The 19,679-nt window shown below is 37.3% G+C and overlaps 1 protein-coding gene across 2 annotated transcripts in view; it reads right to left on the minus strand.

The window, feature by feature from the left end:
• TBC1D15 (TBC1 domain family member 15) overlaps window positions 1–19,679 on the minus strand; it is a 76,717-nt gene that overhangs the window by 37,690 nt on the left and 19,348 nt on the right. For both annotated transcript variants that reach the window (XM_055587498.1, XM_055587490.1), the window contains exons 2-5: window positions 16,923–17,021; window positions 16,295–16,369; window positions 11,434–11,572; window positions 6,210–6,420 (exon numbers count right to left, since the gene is read on the minus strand). In XM_055587498.1, the coding sequence (XP_055443473.1) occupies window positions 6,210–6,420; window positions 11,434–11,572; window positions 16,295–16,369; window positions 16,923–17,021 (524 nt within the window). The remainder of the gene's footprint in view (window positions 1–6,209; window positions 6,421–11,433; window positions 11,573–16,294; window positions 16,370–16,922; window positions 17,022–19,679) is intronic.

Genomic DNA, 19,679 nt, shown 5'->3' on the forward strand with positions numbered 1-19,679 from the left:
AAGAACTTCAGTATCAGTTATCTCTTCTCAATTCTTACATAAGAGGATGCAACAGCAATGATGGGGGGACATGAAATCCAAAACAGATTTTACTCTTAGTCAGAACTCACTCCTCAGAGACAATAACAGCTTAATAAGCCCCTTGGCTTTTTTAAAGAGTTAAGGTTGAGTCATTTGAAGTAGTGGAAAAAAATCACTTTTAAATGTTCGATTTTCATTAATCACTTTTCTGAATCTCTCCTGGGGGGTGGTTCATGCTTAACATGAAGACCTACAGGTTCTCACAAGCCATTTCTAAGGGACAGCTCAACTTATAAATGTAGCATCAGAAAAAGAAAATAATTAATACAGGAACGTATTTTTTCCTAACACAGTGGTGCTGGCGCTATGGTTATTTGTCTCTAAACATAGTTTAAATCAATTTTTTTCTTTAACTACAAATAAGTCATCATGAAAGTCAAAACACTGGCTTATGCATGTTGAAGGGGAATACATATGCAACCTTCAGTTATCTGTGCCCAGCCAACTATTTGGCTCCAGATGTAAAACTATGGTCACAAGACTGGAAATCCGAAGAAGAAACGACTGCTCAACCAATGACCAACCACAGACACTTTTATAAAAGGAAGAATTTCTTTTATTTTTTTAATAACTAATTCTCTGTGGTGAGGGGCTAGAGGAAGTCACATTATACTTGTTTGCCCCTACCTAAAGAAATCAACAAAGCATTTTTTTCAAGCACATAAGTAAGAGGACAGGTGATATGCTGTTAAGCAACTGCAGAGCTCACCAGAAGGAGGCCTGGCATTCCAGAATACTGTCACATTTCCACCTGCCAGATTACCATATTGAATGAATCTGGGAAGATTAATGATTATATTTACATATTATTATGTATTATAGATTCTGGGAAGTTGCTCACTCATAACAACGTTATTCAAGACTTTCAAAACCTCACTGCAGCCGTAAGAGAACTTTTAATGATGCTAACATCAGCAATTCTATTAGATCCTACTAAAGGACTTAAAGAAAACCACTGTCTAACATCATAACTATAGATGTATAATTACTGAAAATTCAGAAGTACTTTAGAGTGAGCCTCTCTCAAAGACTTCAGAATTCAGAAATTACAACAGCTGAAGAATGTCTGCACACTGAGATGGAACAGTAACTATTTTATATTGCTACTGATATCAATATGGAAAGCTAAATAAATAATAATGTTGCAAAAGATACAAAGAAGAAAAGGTTAATAAAAAGGTACAGAATATTTACAGCAAAACTGTATAGTTTAATCCTATTTATATAATTTCTATATAGGCTTCTCTGAGGGCTCAGTGGTAAAGAATATGCCTGCTAATGCAGAAGGCGCAGTTCAATCCTTGGGTGAGGAAGACCCCCTGGAGAAGCAAACGGCAACCCACTCCACTATTCTTCCCTGAGAAATCCCATGGACAGAGGAGACTGGTGGGCTACAGTCCATGGGGTCACAAAGAGTCGGACACAACAGCAACTAAACAAATGTGTACATATGTATGTACGAATACACACACACACACACACACATAAATGTATCTCACAAAGAGAATATATAAGGGTCAAGAACCTAATCTCGTAAATGGCTTGTGTTATGATACAACCAATTTGGCTTTTTAAGGAAATATTTCATTGTTTGGATATTTATGCATTAATTTTTAAACGGCCCAATATATAAAATAATTTTAACAGAACCAATAACCTTCACTGACATCCTAGCAACCAACTTGGTTCCAGAAAAATAACAAGAATGTGTCTGTGGCTCATTCTTTGATCCCACTAAATACGATGTTTTAAATGTTGGTAAGTCAAACAGTACAGAACATCAACGAATAAGACAATTTGTTTTTCCCAGTAGTTAAGAAAACTAGTTGAGAAACTAGTTAAGTCTCAAGAAGCTGGCCTATTTTGTGCTGACTGATCCACTTGCTAAAACTGAACAAAGGAAACGTGCATAGCTGCCCCAGCCTTTGTCTCATTAGCAAATCTGCAATTTCCTTTCACCTGTATGGTTAAGGCCCTTAATTCATTTCAGGGAGTATTAGGAAGACATCACGGCCAAAGATATAAGCCACATTCCTTAATTAAGGTTAATCAGAGAAAAAAGATAACGCAGTCTGATTCTACCTCTACTGATGTTTTGAACTCAGAAGACAAGAAGGATGACCTGTTAACACAGCGGCCAGGATATCAGTAAAGCTGCTGAAACCAAGCTTTTCCTGGCCTACTCTCCTTCTTCTGGTCTCTACAATTTGTGACCATAGGAACATGACTCTGAAAACACCATTTTGCTTAGGATAACTGCTCCAGAGACAGGAAACAAAACCTAATAAAGTAAAAAATGGGGGATAGTTGGGAATTTTCATTTCTTTGGACTTAGTTGGAAATTCCATTTATTTGGATCCTAAGTTGTGAACATAAAAAACAAGAACCTTTAGTATCTCCCTAAGAATTTGATAATAGGAGATAGCTTATACAAATTTGTGACTTATTTTTATACTGGTGACTGTTTATCTGGAATTTCTAATATCCTACCACCTGGACTCGGCATACAATCTCTGGTAACCTACATGACACAATGTAATTGGGTACAATTTATGATGGGAAAAAGATTAGGGGGTGCTTATTTTCTGCCTGGAATACAGCGGGGCCTTGGGGATAAAATTTTTGATGTACATTTCAGGCTATTCAGGGGCAAAGAATAAACTGGCCCCCAGTGTCACAGGAGAATACACAATAGAGAAGTGGCTGGTATTAGGGATGTAGCTTTTAAAGGACTCACTTTACACTGCTATCTCCTCCCCTAGAAACAGTCACATCCTTGGTTGACCATAAATGTGATAAACCCTGGTGGGAAGAGAGAAAACAAAGTGTAGGGAGTCAGACTCCTCTGCTAGGGTCTTCCCTTTGACCAGGTCATTAAATGCTATAATTAATCACTTAAGTTCACATTCTGTCCCATTTTATCCTCTCCTTAGTTAATCTCATTCTCTCTCAGAGCTTTACTAGTAACACACACACACACACACACACACAAACTTACATATTATCCTATTATATGCTATATTTCATTGTGCTAAATTTCTAATTTTAACAGCTGAAAATTTACACTTATTTGTATAAGCAATGTTTGTCTTTCCTGCAAACAATACAAACTCCATGAACACAGAGGTCTTATCTCTTTGACTAAGTGCTCCTTTCTACCACTTAGTACGACGTCTAGGACATGGTGGGTCCCCAACAACAACAACAAAAAAATACCTGTTGAATGAAAAAAAGAGGGGAACACCATTCCCATGGCTTCTTGTTTCCAGGTGGATGCACACACATCTAATAAAGACGTATCTAACTGCTGAGGTCAGAAAAGAGGAAGGTGCATGTGTGGCATAGCCCCTTCCAGGCTCTCTTTACCTCTTGGATCCGCCTGCCAAGGGAGAAGGTGGCTTCTAGCTTGCTCTCATTCATGTCGTAAGTGGTCTGCCCTCACTAGCGAGAACTGTGATTGCCCAAAAGTGGTAGCTGGATGAATTCAACAATGATTGTTTTGGGCTGAATTATTATGAGGCTACATATCCAAGCCTCACCAATAATGATATTTTTATCACCATGTGTCTGATTCTTATATTTACTTCTCTCTTCTTTACAAATACAGAGAAGGAAACATAGTTTCACTTACAACCTTCATTAAAACATCAGGAACACATATTTAAGGTACATATTTTCTTTTAAGCACCTAAGTGATTGTTGAGTCTGTCCTTGAACTCATCCAGGACAGAAAACTCTATCTCTTAAGCTATTTTCTTCTAATTTCTATTTTGGAACTATTCCCTTCTAATTTATCTATTAATCTTTGGAGTCCAGTTTATTTAACAATGCTTTCAAAATTATTCGTAGAACTGGTAAGTACCTTGCCATTTATTCATGCAACTAAGATTTACTGCACAAATACTACATGCCAGGCACTCTGGTTAGGAATTCAGGAGAAAATGTACACTAGATAGATACAATTCCTCCCTTTAAGGGCTTGTATCTAGAGTAGAATATAACAGAAGTAATCAAACAAAATTATTTCATTCTATTAAGGGCCATGAAGGAAGCAAACAAAGGAATGAGAAAGCAAAAGGGCACGGGAGTGGGAACCTACATTAAACAGGAGACTAAGATCCAAAAAAGCCCCTCTGAAGAAGTGACATTAAACAGACCTCAGAGATAAGAAAGAGAGAAGAAGAATCTAAGCAAAAGAAACACATACATACAGGACTTAAGACAAGAAAGAGTTTAGGGCATTTCAGGAACTGAGAGAACACCATGTGACTAGAATACAGAAGAGAATAGCATGAAATGAGGTTTAAGAAATAAACAGAGCTAAGATACGGCAGGTCACTGAGCACAGTAAGAAGCTTGGGTTTTATTTAATGGTACAGCATTAAACTCTTCTTTAAGTTAAATCCCCACATCCTTCTAGTGTTTTTCATGATATCATTTTGATCCCTCTCATTATACTAGTCATCTTTTCCATGTAGTATAGTTGGTCTAATATATTTAAACACAGTGTTTAAAACTAAGCCCAGTTCTCCAAAATACGATCTTACTAGGATAAGGAGGGACCACCACTTCACTGTAGGGAGTATGCGTCAATCAACAGTCTCAGCTCACCTCACTCGTAACAGTTATATCCCAACAGTGAGCGAAAGGAGCTTGCTATGACGCTAAAACCCCCAAAGAGCCAACCAAGCCTTCTGCCCCAGTTATGACCATGCTCCTTCTGAAATCCACTTAACCTCATGGGTGGTAGCCTATTCACAGTTTCTCAGTTCAAGACCACATTCCACCAACCAGATTTGACTTTTCTCATGGTTACAGGTACTCATCAGCATGCCCAGTGCCAGCCAGAGGTGGTCAACATGCAAGAGAGGAGAACTCCATGCCGAAAACAGTATCTCTCAGCTTCTGGATCACTCCTAGCTTTATATAATCTACATTTAGGCATGATGTTTCTCTATTAAAGTGAGGACATTAATATTAATAAAGTTAACAATCATCCTTACAGCTTCCCAAACTAAAAATCTCAACTTCTCCCTTCTTTCACCTCCACATATCCAATCAATCGCAAACTCTAACACTAAATATTCCTCCAATACTTCTTTCCTATCGCTCTGCTAGTTCATGCCACCATTAACTCTTCTAGATGACTGGAACAAGAGGCTAACATGACTGACAAGATCCTTCACTCTATGGCCTGTACTCAGTTCTCTGACCTTATCTTTAAATCTGGTGTCCTCCCTTCTCCCACTATGCAGACCTGTGATACTGACTATACCCTGTTCCATGATTACAGCATGTTGTATGTTCTTCTCTCCATCTAAAACATCTCTGCTCTAAGTATCTCCTTCCCTTTCATGCTAATGTTCACTCATTTGTCAGGTTTCAACCTAAACATTACCTCCTCCACAAAGTCTTCCCTGATACCTACCCAACTCCCCATCTGAAGCACTGTTCCCCCCCTTCCTTGTACTTCCTCCATCTTAGTTCTTGAGTTTTACTGCTATTTACTGACCAGCCACCTTCACTAGACCGTAAACTCGCAGATATCCAGGAACATGCCTGTTTTGTTCACTTCTAAATATCAAACAACCAGCACAGTGCTCAGAACATAGTAGATATCAAAAATGTATCTGTGGAGAGTGAAAGCGAGAAAAACTATGTGTGCACAAACACACCTGCATAAATGAATTTAGACACAAGACTTTTGGAAAGTGAGAACGCCCTAACTTCCACACTTAGAATAATTTTATAAAGGCCTTAAATTTGCCTGACTTAAATCTGTAACATTACAAACGAAACTTTTAAAGAGAAACTACATAAAAGGTAAAATTGGTAAATATATAACCCACTAACTACTGATGTATCATCATTCATTTAAATGTGTATTAAAAATACTGGACCATTTTTTCTTTAAAGCAGTAATAAGGTGATACACTGCAGACCCAAATTACTAAACTGGCAAAATGTTATTCACTCATCCAAAATAGTCAGCATTCCAGAAAGAACAAAGCTGCTTGTCCCCTAATGTGCACATGGGTCACTGATACCCAACAACAAGTGAAAATAGTTTGCCCTGGGACCAACACAACAATCCAGTTTCAGTAAGCAGAAAACAGTTTGATACTTACTCACATAATGCCACGTATTTTTCAAGAGAGTCAATCAGCAGTTTGCTGTCTCCTTGATGAAAGTGCAGGGCAGGGAGAACAACGTCATCCTTTAGACAGAACACCAAATATGACCAGCCCATACCCTCTTTGTTTTGCTTGATTGATTTCAGGTCTGTCAAACTGAACAGGAATGACCATTTGCTTTTCCCATTTCTATGGCTTGGAGCATCTTAAAAACAAGAAAGTGGGGCAAAATATTTTTTTTCACCTTTTTAACAGGTACTGACAGCACTCTTCACAACTGCCTAACAGAAATTTGTTGAACCTAGGGAATGACTGCAGCATTCATATTACCATGTCTTCCACCTGTATTAGAAATGGCAACAAACATTTTCTTTAAAGAACAGTCTTTAAAATAATTATCTTACTGCATACAAATTTGAAAAAAATGCTATCCTTATTTAAAATATCAGCTTTGTCCCAAAATGATAGCGGCTTTAGAAGCAGGTAGGCTGGATTCAAACTGCAACACCACCATCTTACTAACTGAATTATTTGGGGCAAATAATTGAATCTCTCTGAGCTTTAGTTTCTTCATCTGTATAATGGAGATAATTATACTTACCTCCCAATGTTATTCTAAGAATTAAAAAGAAAATACTTGTCAACTAACTACTATGGTGTCAAGTATATAGCAAATAATAAACATTCATCCTCTCCACTTCCCTCAAAAACAAATCAAACGATGCACTTCAACAGTGCGTTTAAAACAAAATGCATTTAAAACAAAAACCAACCTTTATTCGTCACATCCTTTTGCAATTATTTTTAGCAGACTACACTGAGTGAAGGTAAAAGTATGCCAATATAAAAAGTAACACTGGAGTGAATACACAGACTAACATTTGCAAAAACCCACATAACAGTGGGAAATTGAGGATGAAAAGGTAATCAAGTTGTGACTGCTTCAAAAAGAATGAATACATTCAATATCACTGCTAAAATCAACCTTTTACTAAATTAAGACCTCAGTTCAAGTCAAACTATAGCTATGTAAAATAAAGCATTTCCTAGTATTTGGGCTCTTTAGAGAGACTTAAAATCCTAGGTTTGTGAATAATATCATAATCAACTTAAAGATTATCTATTTAAATAAAAATGTAAAGAACAAAGGAAAAAATGCTATCCAATACTTATAATTAATTTATCTAAAAATGTCATTTTAACATTTTAACTTAGACCTTAAGCAGGAAAGCTTCTAAAATCTTAAAAAACCCTTTCTTGAATGTTATTTCATAAGAAGTGTCATACTATCCTGTTATTGAAAATTGTCACTAATTCTGTCCCAACACTATCAATTCCACAAAGATAAACCACACAGATAATATCTGCTTACAGAACTTAAATTAATCAAAGGGTAGATCAGTCGGTACTGACCTGAACGTATGTCCCCTTCCTATACAGTCAGGAACATTACAGTTCCATCACCTCCAACAAGATCTCCTAAACTGACCCAGAGGAATCTACACCTTACAGAAACCTCTACTTGCAGGGAATGCAGACACCATCACTCTTTCACGGACATGTGGTCAAGTGATACCTTTAACAGGTATCACTTGAAAGAAAGTCCAGAAAGGCTAAAGTAACTTATCTACACAGTGACCTGCCGACTTCCTGTTCAGATGGTGAACTCATATCCAAGGCTGATAACAGATTTAGTACTATGACTACACATCATGTTTCACTGAAATTTATATTACAGGGCTCATAACACCATTACAAACGAACAGCAAAGTGAGAACAATTCTAGAATTCCAACATGTGTCACCTACATATGAATGTATCTAGACTACCTATAAAGAATTCATACTACTCGATTATCTACAAAGACAAAAATATTTTCACAGCAAAACAACAGTGAGAAACTAGATACAATTTTTAAATTAAGTTCTTAAATTACACAAAAAGTATTTAATCCAAAGTAATGCAAGAATATCATATGAAGAATATTAAATAATATATGCAGACTATACAAACTATCAGAAGTTTGTGCATATTCCCAAAGTAAAAATTTTACACAGATTTTCTCTTGTTAATGAAGAGAAACACATTTCATACTAAATACAACAGAAAATGCCTCATACATTTTCTCACTTAAAGCTCTGATAAACGATGAGAGAAACATTACAAGTCAATTCTAGAAGTCCCTTTACTAGAGTGTAAGTTTTAATTCCGTTCACAGCTATATGCCCAGTGCTTAGAAAAGTGATTAGCACATAGTAGGTATTCAAAGGTGTGTTAAATAGAATAACAACCTAGTAACAAGTCAACAGGAAAGTAATGTGCAATCTGGTCTACCAATGCAAGCTAGCCAGAACTAGAAACTGTCACAGAAGAAAACTAACAGAACCTGAGTTAACACAAAATTTCCTTCTTTCTCCTTAGAGAAAGGTAAATAAAACTAATTAGTTCTGATGAACTTACCATGTTACCAAATACATGTAAAAAATACCTCCAACACACTGACATGGGAAAACTGGCTACAACAGCAGAAAAGTGAATAAAATAGTAAGTCTCCGTACGTCTTAAACAGAATTAACATGAAGGTCATGACATTTTACTTGAATAGGTTTCCAGAACATCATGGCAGTCTGTTGTTCTGGAAAGATGTATTTTCAAAGCATCTGATCTAGAATATAAAAACAAAGACTTAGCAGTATATTTCCTAAGAAATATAAACTTAAAAAAAGTTTTCAATAGTCAATTTTTTTAAGGTTTGCCCCAACTTTTCCTCTGCAAATCACACAAAAAAAGTAAAAAATGTGAAGGTTATAATAATAAAATTAAAAATTTTATTTGAAAAACTGCTTTTCAAAAATGAACAAAACTTAATAGCCTAATTTTTAATTCTGAAACATTAAGATCAGAAAATGTTTTAAGAAGCAGTTTTTATGAAACATGACTGGATGAGGTTAAGCCGAGGATAAGCTGAGACGGAATGGGAAGAAATGGAATACATGTACTTCATTAACTCCTTGTTCTGTTAAATATGTACATGTGTTTGCACACTGGGCCATACTGTGCAATATATTTCTTACTGCTATCATAAAATTTTTTAAGTAGTGGAGAGAATAGAGAAAAAGAAAACGTGCCCTTAACTTCTAATAATTACTAAATAAAGGCTCTTTACAAGCCATCATACAGTGCCAAGATATACAAGCAGTATTTATGTCTGTTTCTTGCTAAGCTACGCAGTACGCTGTTACACAGACATTCTCAACTCTGAACACTAAAATCACCAGGAGAAATTTCTGAGAAATACAGGTGCCTGGGCTCCATCTGCAGAGGATGATTTAATTTGCTGCATGAAACCCAAGCACTGGTACTTTTTTGATTTTTGTTTTTTGCCATGCAGCACAGCATGCAGGATGCAGGACCTTAGTTCCCCAACCAGGGATCAAACCTGTGTCCTGCAGTGGGAGCACGGAGGCTTCCAACCACTGAACCACCAGCGAAGTCCCAACTGGTAGTTTTTTTAACAGCTTAACTTCTCCATGTGATTTCAATGCACAGCCAAAGTTAAAAACCATTAATCTAAAAAGATGTTTACTGTCAGATACTTTTCTCAAACATGTAATGCTTCCTTTATGAAATTCTGAAAATTCACTCATTTTGCTCATTTCTGTAACTTTTTTCATTTTCAAGGATTTAGCGATAATATTAGGCAGCGAAAAATACCAATTCACATAAACCAATTCTGAAGGTCTGATCTAGACAAGTTAAAAATCTCTCAAATGCTAAATATACTATAAAACTCAGTGGTTTTCTTTTCAAAGCTCTTTCTTGAGGTTTCAACCCACTCATGTGGACCACTGTGTTTCTATAAGAGAAAGCTAGCCCTAGCTCCCAGGCTTCCCAGGTGGCGTTAGTGGTGAAGAACCTGCCTGCCAATGCAGAACATGTAAGAGAAGTGGGTTTGATCCCTGGGTTGGGAGGATCCCCTGGAGAAGAAAATGGCAACCCACTCTAATATTCTTGTCTGAAGAATCCCATGGACAGAGGAGCCTGGCAGCCTACAGTCCATGGGGTCACGAGAGTAGGACACACCTTATTGACTAAACCACCATGCATGCATATATGCTTTTTTTTTTTTTTGGCATTCCTATTCTACAGGGAAGGTTCTTATCAGAACAATGTAAAAATGTTATGAAAAGAAAACCACAGGATTTTAGTATATTTAGCATGTGAGGGATTTTTAACTTCTCTAGATTAGACCTTCAGGGTTGGTTTATGTGAATTGCTATTTTTTGTTTGCCTAATATATGCATGAGCTGATTGTTAAAAAAAAAAGCTTGTGATTTACTATGTATTTCTTAACTGCTACTGTTCCCAAGAAATGATACAGTACAAAGTATATATGAGAATGATTCCCCAGGCCATACATGAAAATCAATTTTACTTATATTAACATAGCAATACATATATTAAACATAGCAATACATATTCTAGTAAACTTTGGCTAGCCTTTTTGACTATGGTAAAAGCCTATAAATCCTAAATTCAGACCAAAATCATTAAAAGATCAAATATCCTATTAGTTATAAAATACAAAGAAATCAAAACAAAAAAAAATGTAACTCTAATTTAGAGTGTTTAGTATTTTTTAAAGAGACCTCCGGTAAGTTGGCCACATCACAGACAGGCTAGCGAGCTTGTATCTGGGATAGTATACGTATGTGTTCTACCAGACTGCTGGCTTGGCTCTTTCTTGTTATCTACATGTAGACAGTCACCACACAGCAAACATAAATTTATATATAAAGGAGAATAGTCACTGAACATATATATAAAGGGGAGACTGCAATGAGCTGTGATGATCCCAGTAAACACTGAAATTAGAACGATATGGTGTAGCGGTATCCTCCATCTCCCCCTGGTGCTTTAAGGATGAAATAACATGACTTTTTAAAAAATTCTACAGGATTTATGAAAAATATACATGAGAGACAACCAAAGCAATTTTTAAAGTGCTTCTATTTTATGCCATTAATAACTTAAACAGAACAAGTACTTTATGAAGTCACAACCAAGGCAACAAAAAGATGATAAAGGAATAAAAACGTAAGAGTTATACATATTAATCAAAGCACCAAATCATCCTTCCTCTAAGAAAGCATTTTCTTTGCACTTTTGTTTATTCTGCAGCAAATCAGTTTAAGATTTCAAAAGACTGAAGTCATACCTCCATTAGTATGTGGTTTCTTTTTAAATGACACTGTATTAACCATGTCCCACTCTGCTTCGTAACTGTTCAGATGTTCTGCGACTCGATGAGCTCTTTCTTTTGGGGCCTGGGTCCATTCTACAACTGAGCTGGAGTCCTAAAATAATTATAATACATAAAATATTTAGGGACTAAGACTAGAATTTCATTTCAGTCAATAATGTCTTCTCAGCTTCTATATAAATTACATTTGTAGGTTGTGGCAGACATCACTGGTGGCAAAACTGAACACTGTTTCCTATCCTTTCTCCCTTGTTCAAGTTAACAAAAAAAGAAAAGCGTGTCCAGACTCTCCTGCAGACAGAGTTATCAGTGAAATACAAGCTAAGGCAACAGTAGGCCTTGGGAATGCTTTGATACTTCCTGCTTTCGATGCAGCTATGTTGGTAAAAATGTAACAGCCACCTTACAACCATAGAGACAAAGCAAGAAAAACACTGCAAAGAACTCCAAACCTCCCGACTTCTGGTTATTTGAGGAAAACAGCCAACAGCAGCCACTTATTGAAGTCATCATCATTGGTTGCTGTATTTCTCTTAATCAAAATAAACTAAAAGCTACAAATAACATATCTACATGTTTAGTCCTAAAGAACTTTCTTTTAAAAGAGACTAAAACAAAAAAACAACCAAAAACCTAAAAAAAAAACCCAAAAAAAACCAAGTCTAAAATGCAACATTAATAATTTGACTAAATCAAAAAATTTAACTTCTAGTCAACAAAAGATACTACACATAAGTTAACGATAAGCAAAACTTGTGAAGTCTTTCTAAAATACATAGAAGAGGACAGGAAAACATCCAGAATATAAAAATAACCCCTACCAATGTACTTAGAAATCAACAAATATCAAAAGAGAAAAGGAAATGGCATTGAACAAGCAAATCAAAGAAGAAAACATGAAGTGACAAAGAAAGATGTCCAACTTCACAAAGAGAAGCAAGATGAATTTCAGCTTTTACGCCCCCTTCAATTAAAAAATAGACAGAAGACAGTGTGAGGAAACGTAATCTCCCACTGTTGATAACAGGGATAATCAGTACTGACTGAAATGAAAACTGAGTCATATTTATTAAAATTTAAAATATGCATATTTCACAATAAGTTTATCTACATTAAGAAATACACATGTATACAAAGAGGCAGATATAAGAATCCTCTTAACATTGCTTGTAAAAGTGAAAAGCTGAACATATCTTATTATCCATCAATGAAAAAGTAAATAAACTAGGGGTAGCCAATAAAATGCTACACAGAAGTTTATAAAGATTGATATCTGTTCATGTGTATTTATGTTCAATATGTAAAAGTAAATAAAAGGAAATCCTGAAACAATGTATGCAGCGTAACAACTGCATGGAACACACACAATGAGAAACACACTAGAGAAAACCAGGGAGGATGGACGAATGAATGTGTATACACAGCTACGCAGATAAGGCAGGAAATGTGTGCTGATAAAAGTCTGGAAAGATACACAGTAAACACATGAGGGATGGGATTCTGGTCAAGGAGGGCTTCAACCTTCTATTATTTGAATTTTTACAATGTGGATTACTAGTGTAATTCTTTTCAAAAATGGAAAAAAGATTTTATAGGAACAGGAATATATTATAAAGAAATAGAAACAGACTGAAGAATAGGGCGGAAAAAAACTGAATGAATGAGATTATAAAGTGGAGTGCTTTTTCCTCAGAGTCCTTCCACAAATGTCACTTCTCAGGGAGTCCTCCTTGTTTGCCCAATTTAAAAAATGCAACCTTTACCACCATCACTACTAATAAACAGGAAACCTAAGCAGCATTTACAGAATCCAACCCCACCCGCAGGCTTGGACCTGGTGGATCAGGTACTTCTGGAAACTAGGATAAAGGTCAAGCTGAAAAAAAGCCTACTAACAAGAGTCCAGAAGGCTGGAGGTTTATTCACTGGAAAAGGTAAAGCAGATTCTCTCTGGATTACAAGTAACCAGGGACACTGAGCAGAGAGATAATACACTGAAAACAGGACAACGAATCAAAAGTTCATGAAATGAGTGGCAAGACTCCCAGCTCTCTTCCTCCACTCAGTTCCCAGACAGTAGAATCCAGTTTTCCCTCTTCAGGCAAAAATCTGTAGACTCTTCTCTGACACATGACCAGCCCAAGAAAAAAGACCCAGGTTTCAACATCAGGGATTCCCCAAGGAAACAGCCTAGCCAGGTCACCCTGAGTCCCAACTATCAACAAACCTATCCATACACTGAGAGTATGATCAGTTTTTCGTATGTGCTGTTTATTAGCACCACAATACAAAGATCACCAAACAAAGGCAAGTGTCTATATAAATGATAAAAGTCTAAATGAAACAGGGGGAAAGATAGTGAGAGAAAGTGGACTATATACAGAAATGAAAACATCTAAAAAATTATCCTTAAATTCCTCAGATACAAGGGAATCATGGATGAATAACATCCATGAAGAACAGGATACAATTTTTCTTTTAAAGGGGGGAAAGGGGACAAAGAAGCTGAGCACCAAAGAATTGACACTTCTGAACTGTGTTGTTGGAGAAGACTCTTGAGAGTCCCTTGGACTGCAAGGAGATCCAACCAGTCCATTTTAAAGGAGATCAGTCCTGGGTGTTCACTGGAAGGACTGATGCCGAAGTGGAAACTCCAGTACTTTGGCCACCTCATGCAAAGATTTGACTCATTGGAAAAGACCCTGATGCTGGGAGGGATAGGGGGCAGGAGGAGAAGGGGACGACAGAGGATGAGATGGCTGGATGGCATCACCGACTCGATGCACATGAGTTTGGGTAAATTCTGGGAGTTGGTGATGGACAGGGAGGCTTGGCGTGCTGCGATTCATGGGGTCACAAAGAGTCGGACACGACTGAGCGACTGAACTGAACAAGATGCATTGAAAATTTAAAAAACAGCAAAGATGAAAATGATTCCAGAAGAACTGAAACATAAGATTAAAGAAATTTCCTAGAAAATAACATACACATATACAAAGAATTAGAAAATAGTCAAGTATTAAAATACTGGAGAAGGCAATGGCACCCCACTCCAGTACTGTTGCCTGGAAAATCCCATGGACGGAGGAGCCTGGTAGGCTGCAGTCCATGGGGTCGCACAGAGTCGGACATGACTGAAGCAACGCAGCAGCAATTAAAATACTACAGGACCAATATAAAATATGCAGAGGGTTCCAGAAAGAATGAAAGTAGAAAATGGACAGGAAGAAGAAACTACCACTAAAACAACTCAAGAACATTTTCTAAAAACTAAAAGACACAAGTTTTCACATTAAAAAGGCCTATCAAGCACCCACACAGAGGATAAAAAGGACCACAAGGGCACATTTCCAGGACATCTAGAATACTACAAACAAAAAGGTAATTCTAAAAACTTCTAAAGAGGAAAAAAATATAGCAAGGATCAGGATTCAAATACATTAGACTTAACATCAACAAAGGAAATAAGAGAAATGTAAAGATAGTAACTTCCAAAAATATGGGGGTAATTTCTTTTCAAATTATAATTCTATGCCAGCCAGTCATCAATTCAGAATTGATAGCTCAACCCAAATGTTCACAGAAGGATAAAAAAAGTCTGAAAATAGAGATGTTTTTGGTCTCATACATGCTTTTTCTGAGGAAGCACTGGAGGTGCACCAAAATTAAAGAGTAAACCAAAAGAGAAGACAGCACAGGAGACAAGAAACAGGGATTAAAATATGGGAGAGAGGCAAAAGGAACCCCCAGGATAATTGCTGCACAGCAAACCAAAAGAGCAGCCAGTTCAGAAGGAACTTGGAAGAACATTCTGCAAAAAATGTTTATTAAGAAGATAAAATTAGATCGCCTATGTGATTAATACTTTGAGAAGAAATGTGGACAATTGAGCCATAGTTTCAAGGTGAGTTAAGAGATAAGACAGAGCTAAACCCCTACCTTCCACAGAGAGAACTCAACACGTTAGATACGGTAAACATAAACTAATCCAACTATCCCGTTCCTAGGTTTTCAAGGAAAATATGTCCACACAGAAGTTTGAACCTGATCATGCACAGCAGCATTATTTATATTAGCCTGAAGATGGAAACAACCCCAGTATTCATCAACTGCTGCTGCTGCTAAGTCGCTTCAGTCGTGTCCGACTCTGTGCGACCCCAGAGACGGCAGCCTCCCAGGCTCCCCCGTCCCTGGATTCTCCAGGCAAGAACACTGGAGTGGGTTGCCATTTCCTTCTCCAATGCATGAAAGGAAAAGTGAAAGTGAAGTCGCTCAGTCGTGTCCGACCCTCAGCGACCCCATGGACTGCAGCCTTCCAGGCTCCTCTATCCATGGGATTTTCCAGGCAAGAGTACTGGAGTGGGGTGCCATCAACTGATGAACGAATGAACAAAATATGGCACATATCCATAAATGCAGTATTATTCAGCAAAAAGGAAAGAAAGGAAAGAACAGACAGGTGCTAGAACATGGATGAACCCTGAAAACAGTATGCTACGTGAAAGGAGCCAGTCACAAAAAACTACATGTTATATGATTCCATTCAGATAAAATGTCCACAATAAGCAAATCCTCAGAGACAGACAGTAAATTAATGAGTGAAGAGTACTGGAGTTAAGTGGGAATGAGAGGTGACTGCTTTTTTTGGAATAGAAATGTTTTAAAGTTGGTTATTGGTGAAGTTATACAATTCTGTACTAAAGAAACTGAATTATGTCCTTTAAAACAGTGAACTTTACGGTACATGAATTATATCTTAATAAAGCTTTTATTTAAAAATGTCATTCCTTTAGTCAGATATTTCTTCCTTAAATACCTTTCCAGCATAGAGAATACTAGAAGAATCTAATGCATCATCCAATGGTCTCCAGTCCACTATTACTTCAGCATCCTAGGAAAAAAATTAGTAACCATATTTACTCTTCAGCAATATCTTATTTTTCAGTCACCGATAGTTAATCCCCTGGGGGGCTGCACCACAAGGCATGCAGGACCTTAGTTCCCTGACCAGGAATTGAACCCATGCTCTCTGCAGTGGAAGCTCAGATTCTTAACTACTGGACTACCAGGGAAGCCCCCAAAATGAATTTTTAACCTCTTAAATTTATTAGCACCTTAATATCCATACCATATGTAAACAATCACTATTTGACAACAAACAATATGCAGATTTCTAAATTCCGATTTTCATTATAAAAAATTATACTACTGTAACTTTTACTAAATTTAAAAATATTCCATGCCATTTTACTGACTTATCTGAAGAATTTTATTTCTAACATCACTTTCATGTCAAATTTACAACCACTGTTCAATTACATAATTTTATGTTACATGTGAAATTCAAACTTGCTGATAATGTCCCAATTATTATTAATTTAAACAATTATTTTAAAAAATTTATTTAAACAATTGTTAAATAAAGTCATTTACTAGAAACGTACCTTTTCTAAAACACGTAATATTCCTGAAATCAAGCTGTCCTGGTCATTGGTCTTTCCCAAAGATGAGTGAATATAGACCCCTTCCTGCTCATATATGATCTGAAACAGCAAAAATAAGATTAATCAAACCATTTTTATGCAGTACGGTTTCCACATTTGTCTTAAAATATTTAAGAGATGTTTTTCTATAATGCCTGAATCAAGTTTTTGATTATTTCATATAAAAGTGTATTATCTTAAAAATATTACTGAGACTTAAAAACACTTCAAACATAAACTAGAAAGGAATTTGCTTTGTTACACATGCAAGGCTGGTGATATGGAATCACAATCTCGATCTTCTCCTTAGACAAAGATGTCAGGCTCATTGTTGTGACACTATATGCAAATTTCACATAAATATGTTTAACAAACATTAAGCAAAGTACTGGGTTCAACCAGAAAATATTAAAAATAAGAATATGAAATATAATAGGAAATTAATGACTTCTAACTATTTCTATAACAGCATATGTTTTTACTGTAAGTTTATTTTGGTGTGCTTTTGTAGCACAATGGCCTAGAAATTCATGGAATAATATGGGAGTATTAAAAAGTAATAATGAGGCCTTCTTGGGATGATCAGAACTAGTTTAAGTTCATAAACACTTGCTGAGTGCCTCTATATGTAAAAGCATATAAAAAGGTAAGTATAAGACTATGACAGGCTTCCCTGGTGCTCAGACAGTCAAGACTCTGCCCACAATGCAGGAGACCTGGGTCTGATCCCTGGGTTGGGAAGACGACCTGGAGGAGGGCAGGGCAACACACTACAGTATTCTTGCCTGGAGAATCCCCATGGACAGAGGAGACTGGTTGGCTACAGTCCATGGAGTCGCAAAGAGTTGGACACGACTGAGCGACTAAGCACACAAGACACGGTCCCAGTACAGTGTCCTACAGGAATACAGGGCAGACTTAGATTAACTCCTACGTAAACTGAAATGTTTATAAAGTTAAATCTTATTTGCTAAAAGCATTATCTGATATAGTAAGATTCTATTTCTGGGACCCATTTCAAACCATTAGAAATTACTTTTCATTATGAAAATAAGTAAAAGGAAAATAAAATAGTCACTCCCAGACCTAAGTAATTTTGACATAAGTTTGGAATACAGTCTACTTTCTATTTATGTAGACCTTTTATCAACACAATCACACTATTCAAAATAGCATTTGTTGTTGCTGTTCAGCCACGCTGTTGTGTCGGATTCTTTGCAAACCCATGGACTGCAGCACGCCAGGACTCCCTGTCCCACACCATCTAACGATGTTTGCCCAAGTTTATGTCCATTGCCATTGGTGATGCCATCCAGCCATCTCATCCTCTGACACCCTCTTCTCCTTCTGTCCTCAATTTTTCCCAGTCTCAGGGACTTTTCTAATGAGCCGGCTATTCGCATCAGATGACCAAAATCCTGAAATTCCAGCTTCAGCACTGCTCCTTCCAACAAGTTTTCAGAACTGATCTCCCTTAAGACTGACTGGTGTGATCTCCTTGCTATCCAAGGGACTTTCAGGAGTCATTTCCAGCACCACATCCGAAGGCATCAAATCTTTGGTGTTCTGCCTTTACAGTCCAGCTCTTACAACCATACACGACCACTGGGAAGACCGCAGTCACAATTATATGGACATTTGTCATCAGAGTAGTATCTCTGCTTTGCAAAACACTGTCCAGGTTTGTCAGTTCTGCCAAGAAGCAGTCGTCTTCAGATTTCATGGCTGCAGTCACTGTCGCAGTGATTCTGGAGCCCAAGAGGAAATCTGTCACTACTTTCATCTTTCCCCTTCTATTTACCATGAAGTAATGTGGGCCACATGCCATGATCTTAGTTTTTTTAATATTTAGTTTTAAGCCGGCTCTTCACTCTCCCCCTTCACCATCATCAAGAGGCTCTTTAGTTGATCTTTGCTTTCTGCCATTAGAGTGGTATCATCCGCGTATGTGAGGTTGCTGATGTTTCTCCCGCCTGTCTTGATTCCAGCTTTAGCTCATCCAGCCCGGCATTTCTCATGATGTGCTCAGTGTATAGGTTAAACAAACAGGGTGACAGCAGGCAGCCCTGCCGTACTCCTTTCTCAATCTTGAACTAAACAGTTGTTCCACACACGGTTTTAACGGTTGCTTCTTGACCCACATACAGGTTTCTCAGGAGACAGGTAAGATGGTCTGGTATTCCCATCTCTTTAAGAGCTTTCCAGTCTGTTATGAGCCACACAGTCAAGGGCTTTAGCGTGGTCAATGAAACAGAGGTAGATGTCTTTCTGGAATTCCCTTGCCTTCTCTATAATCCAGCGAATGTTGGCAATTTGATCTCTGGTTCCTCTTCCTTTTCTAAACCCAGCTTGGACATCTGGAAGTTCTTGATTCTCATAATGCTGAAGCTAAGCATGTAAGATTTTAAGCATGACCTTACTAGCATGGGAGATGAAGGCGATTGTCCAATGATTAGCACATTCTTTAGTACGACCCTTGTTGGGAACTGGGATGAGGATTGACCTTTTCCAATCCTGTGGCCACTGACAGGTCTTCCAGATTTGCTGACATACTGACTGCAACTCGCTGATGCCTAAAGGCATCATGCTTTAGGGTTTAGAACAGTCTACTGGGATTCTCCTGGCTTCCCTGGTGGCTCAGACGGTAAAGAATCTGCCTGCAATACAAGAGAGCCAGGTCTGACCCCTGGGTTGGGAAGATCCCCTGGAGAAGGGAAC

The sequence above is a fragment of the Bubalus kerabau genome, chromosome 1, assembly GCF_029407905.1.
Source record: "Bubalus kerabau isolate K-KA32 ecotype Philippines breed swamp buffalo chromosome 1, PCC_UOA_SB_1v2, whole genome shotgun sequence".
Taxonomy (NCBI): domain Eukaryota; kingdom Metazoa; phylum Chordata; class Mammalia; order Artiodactyla; family Bovidae; genus Bubalus; species Bubalus kerabau.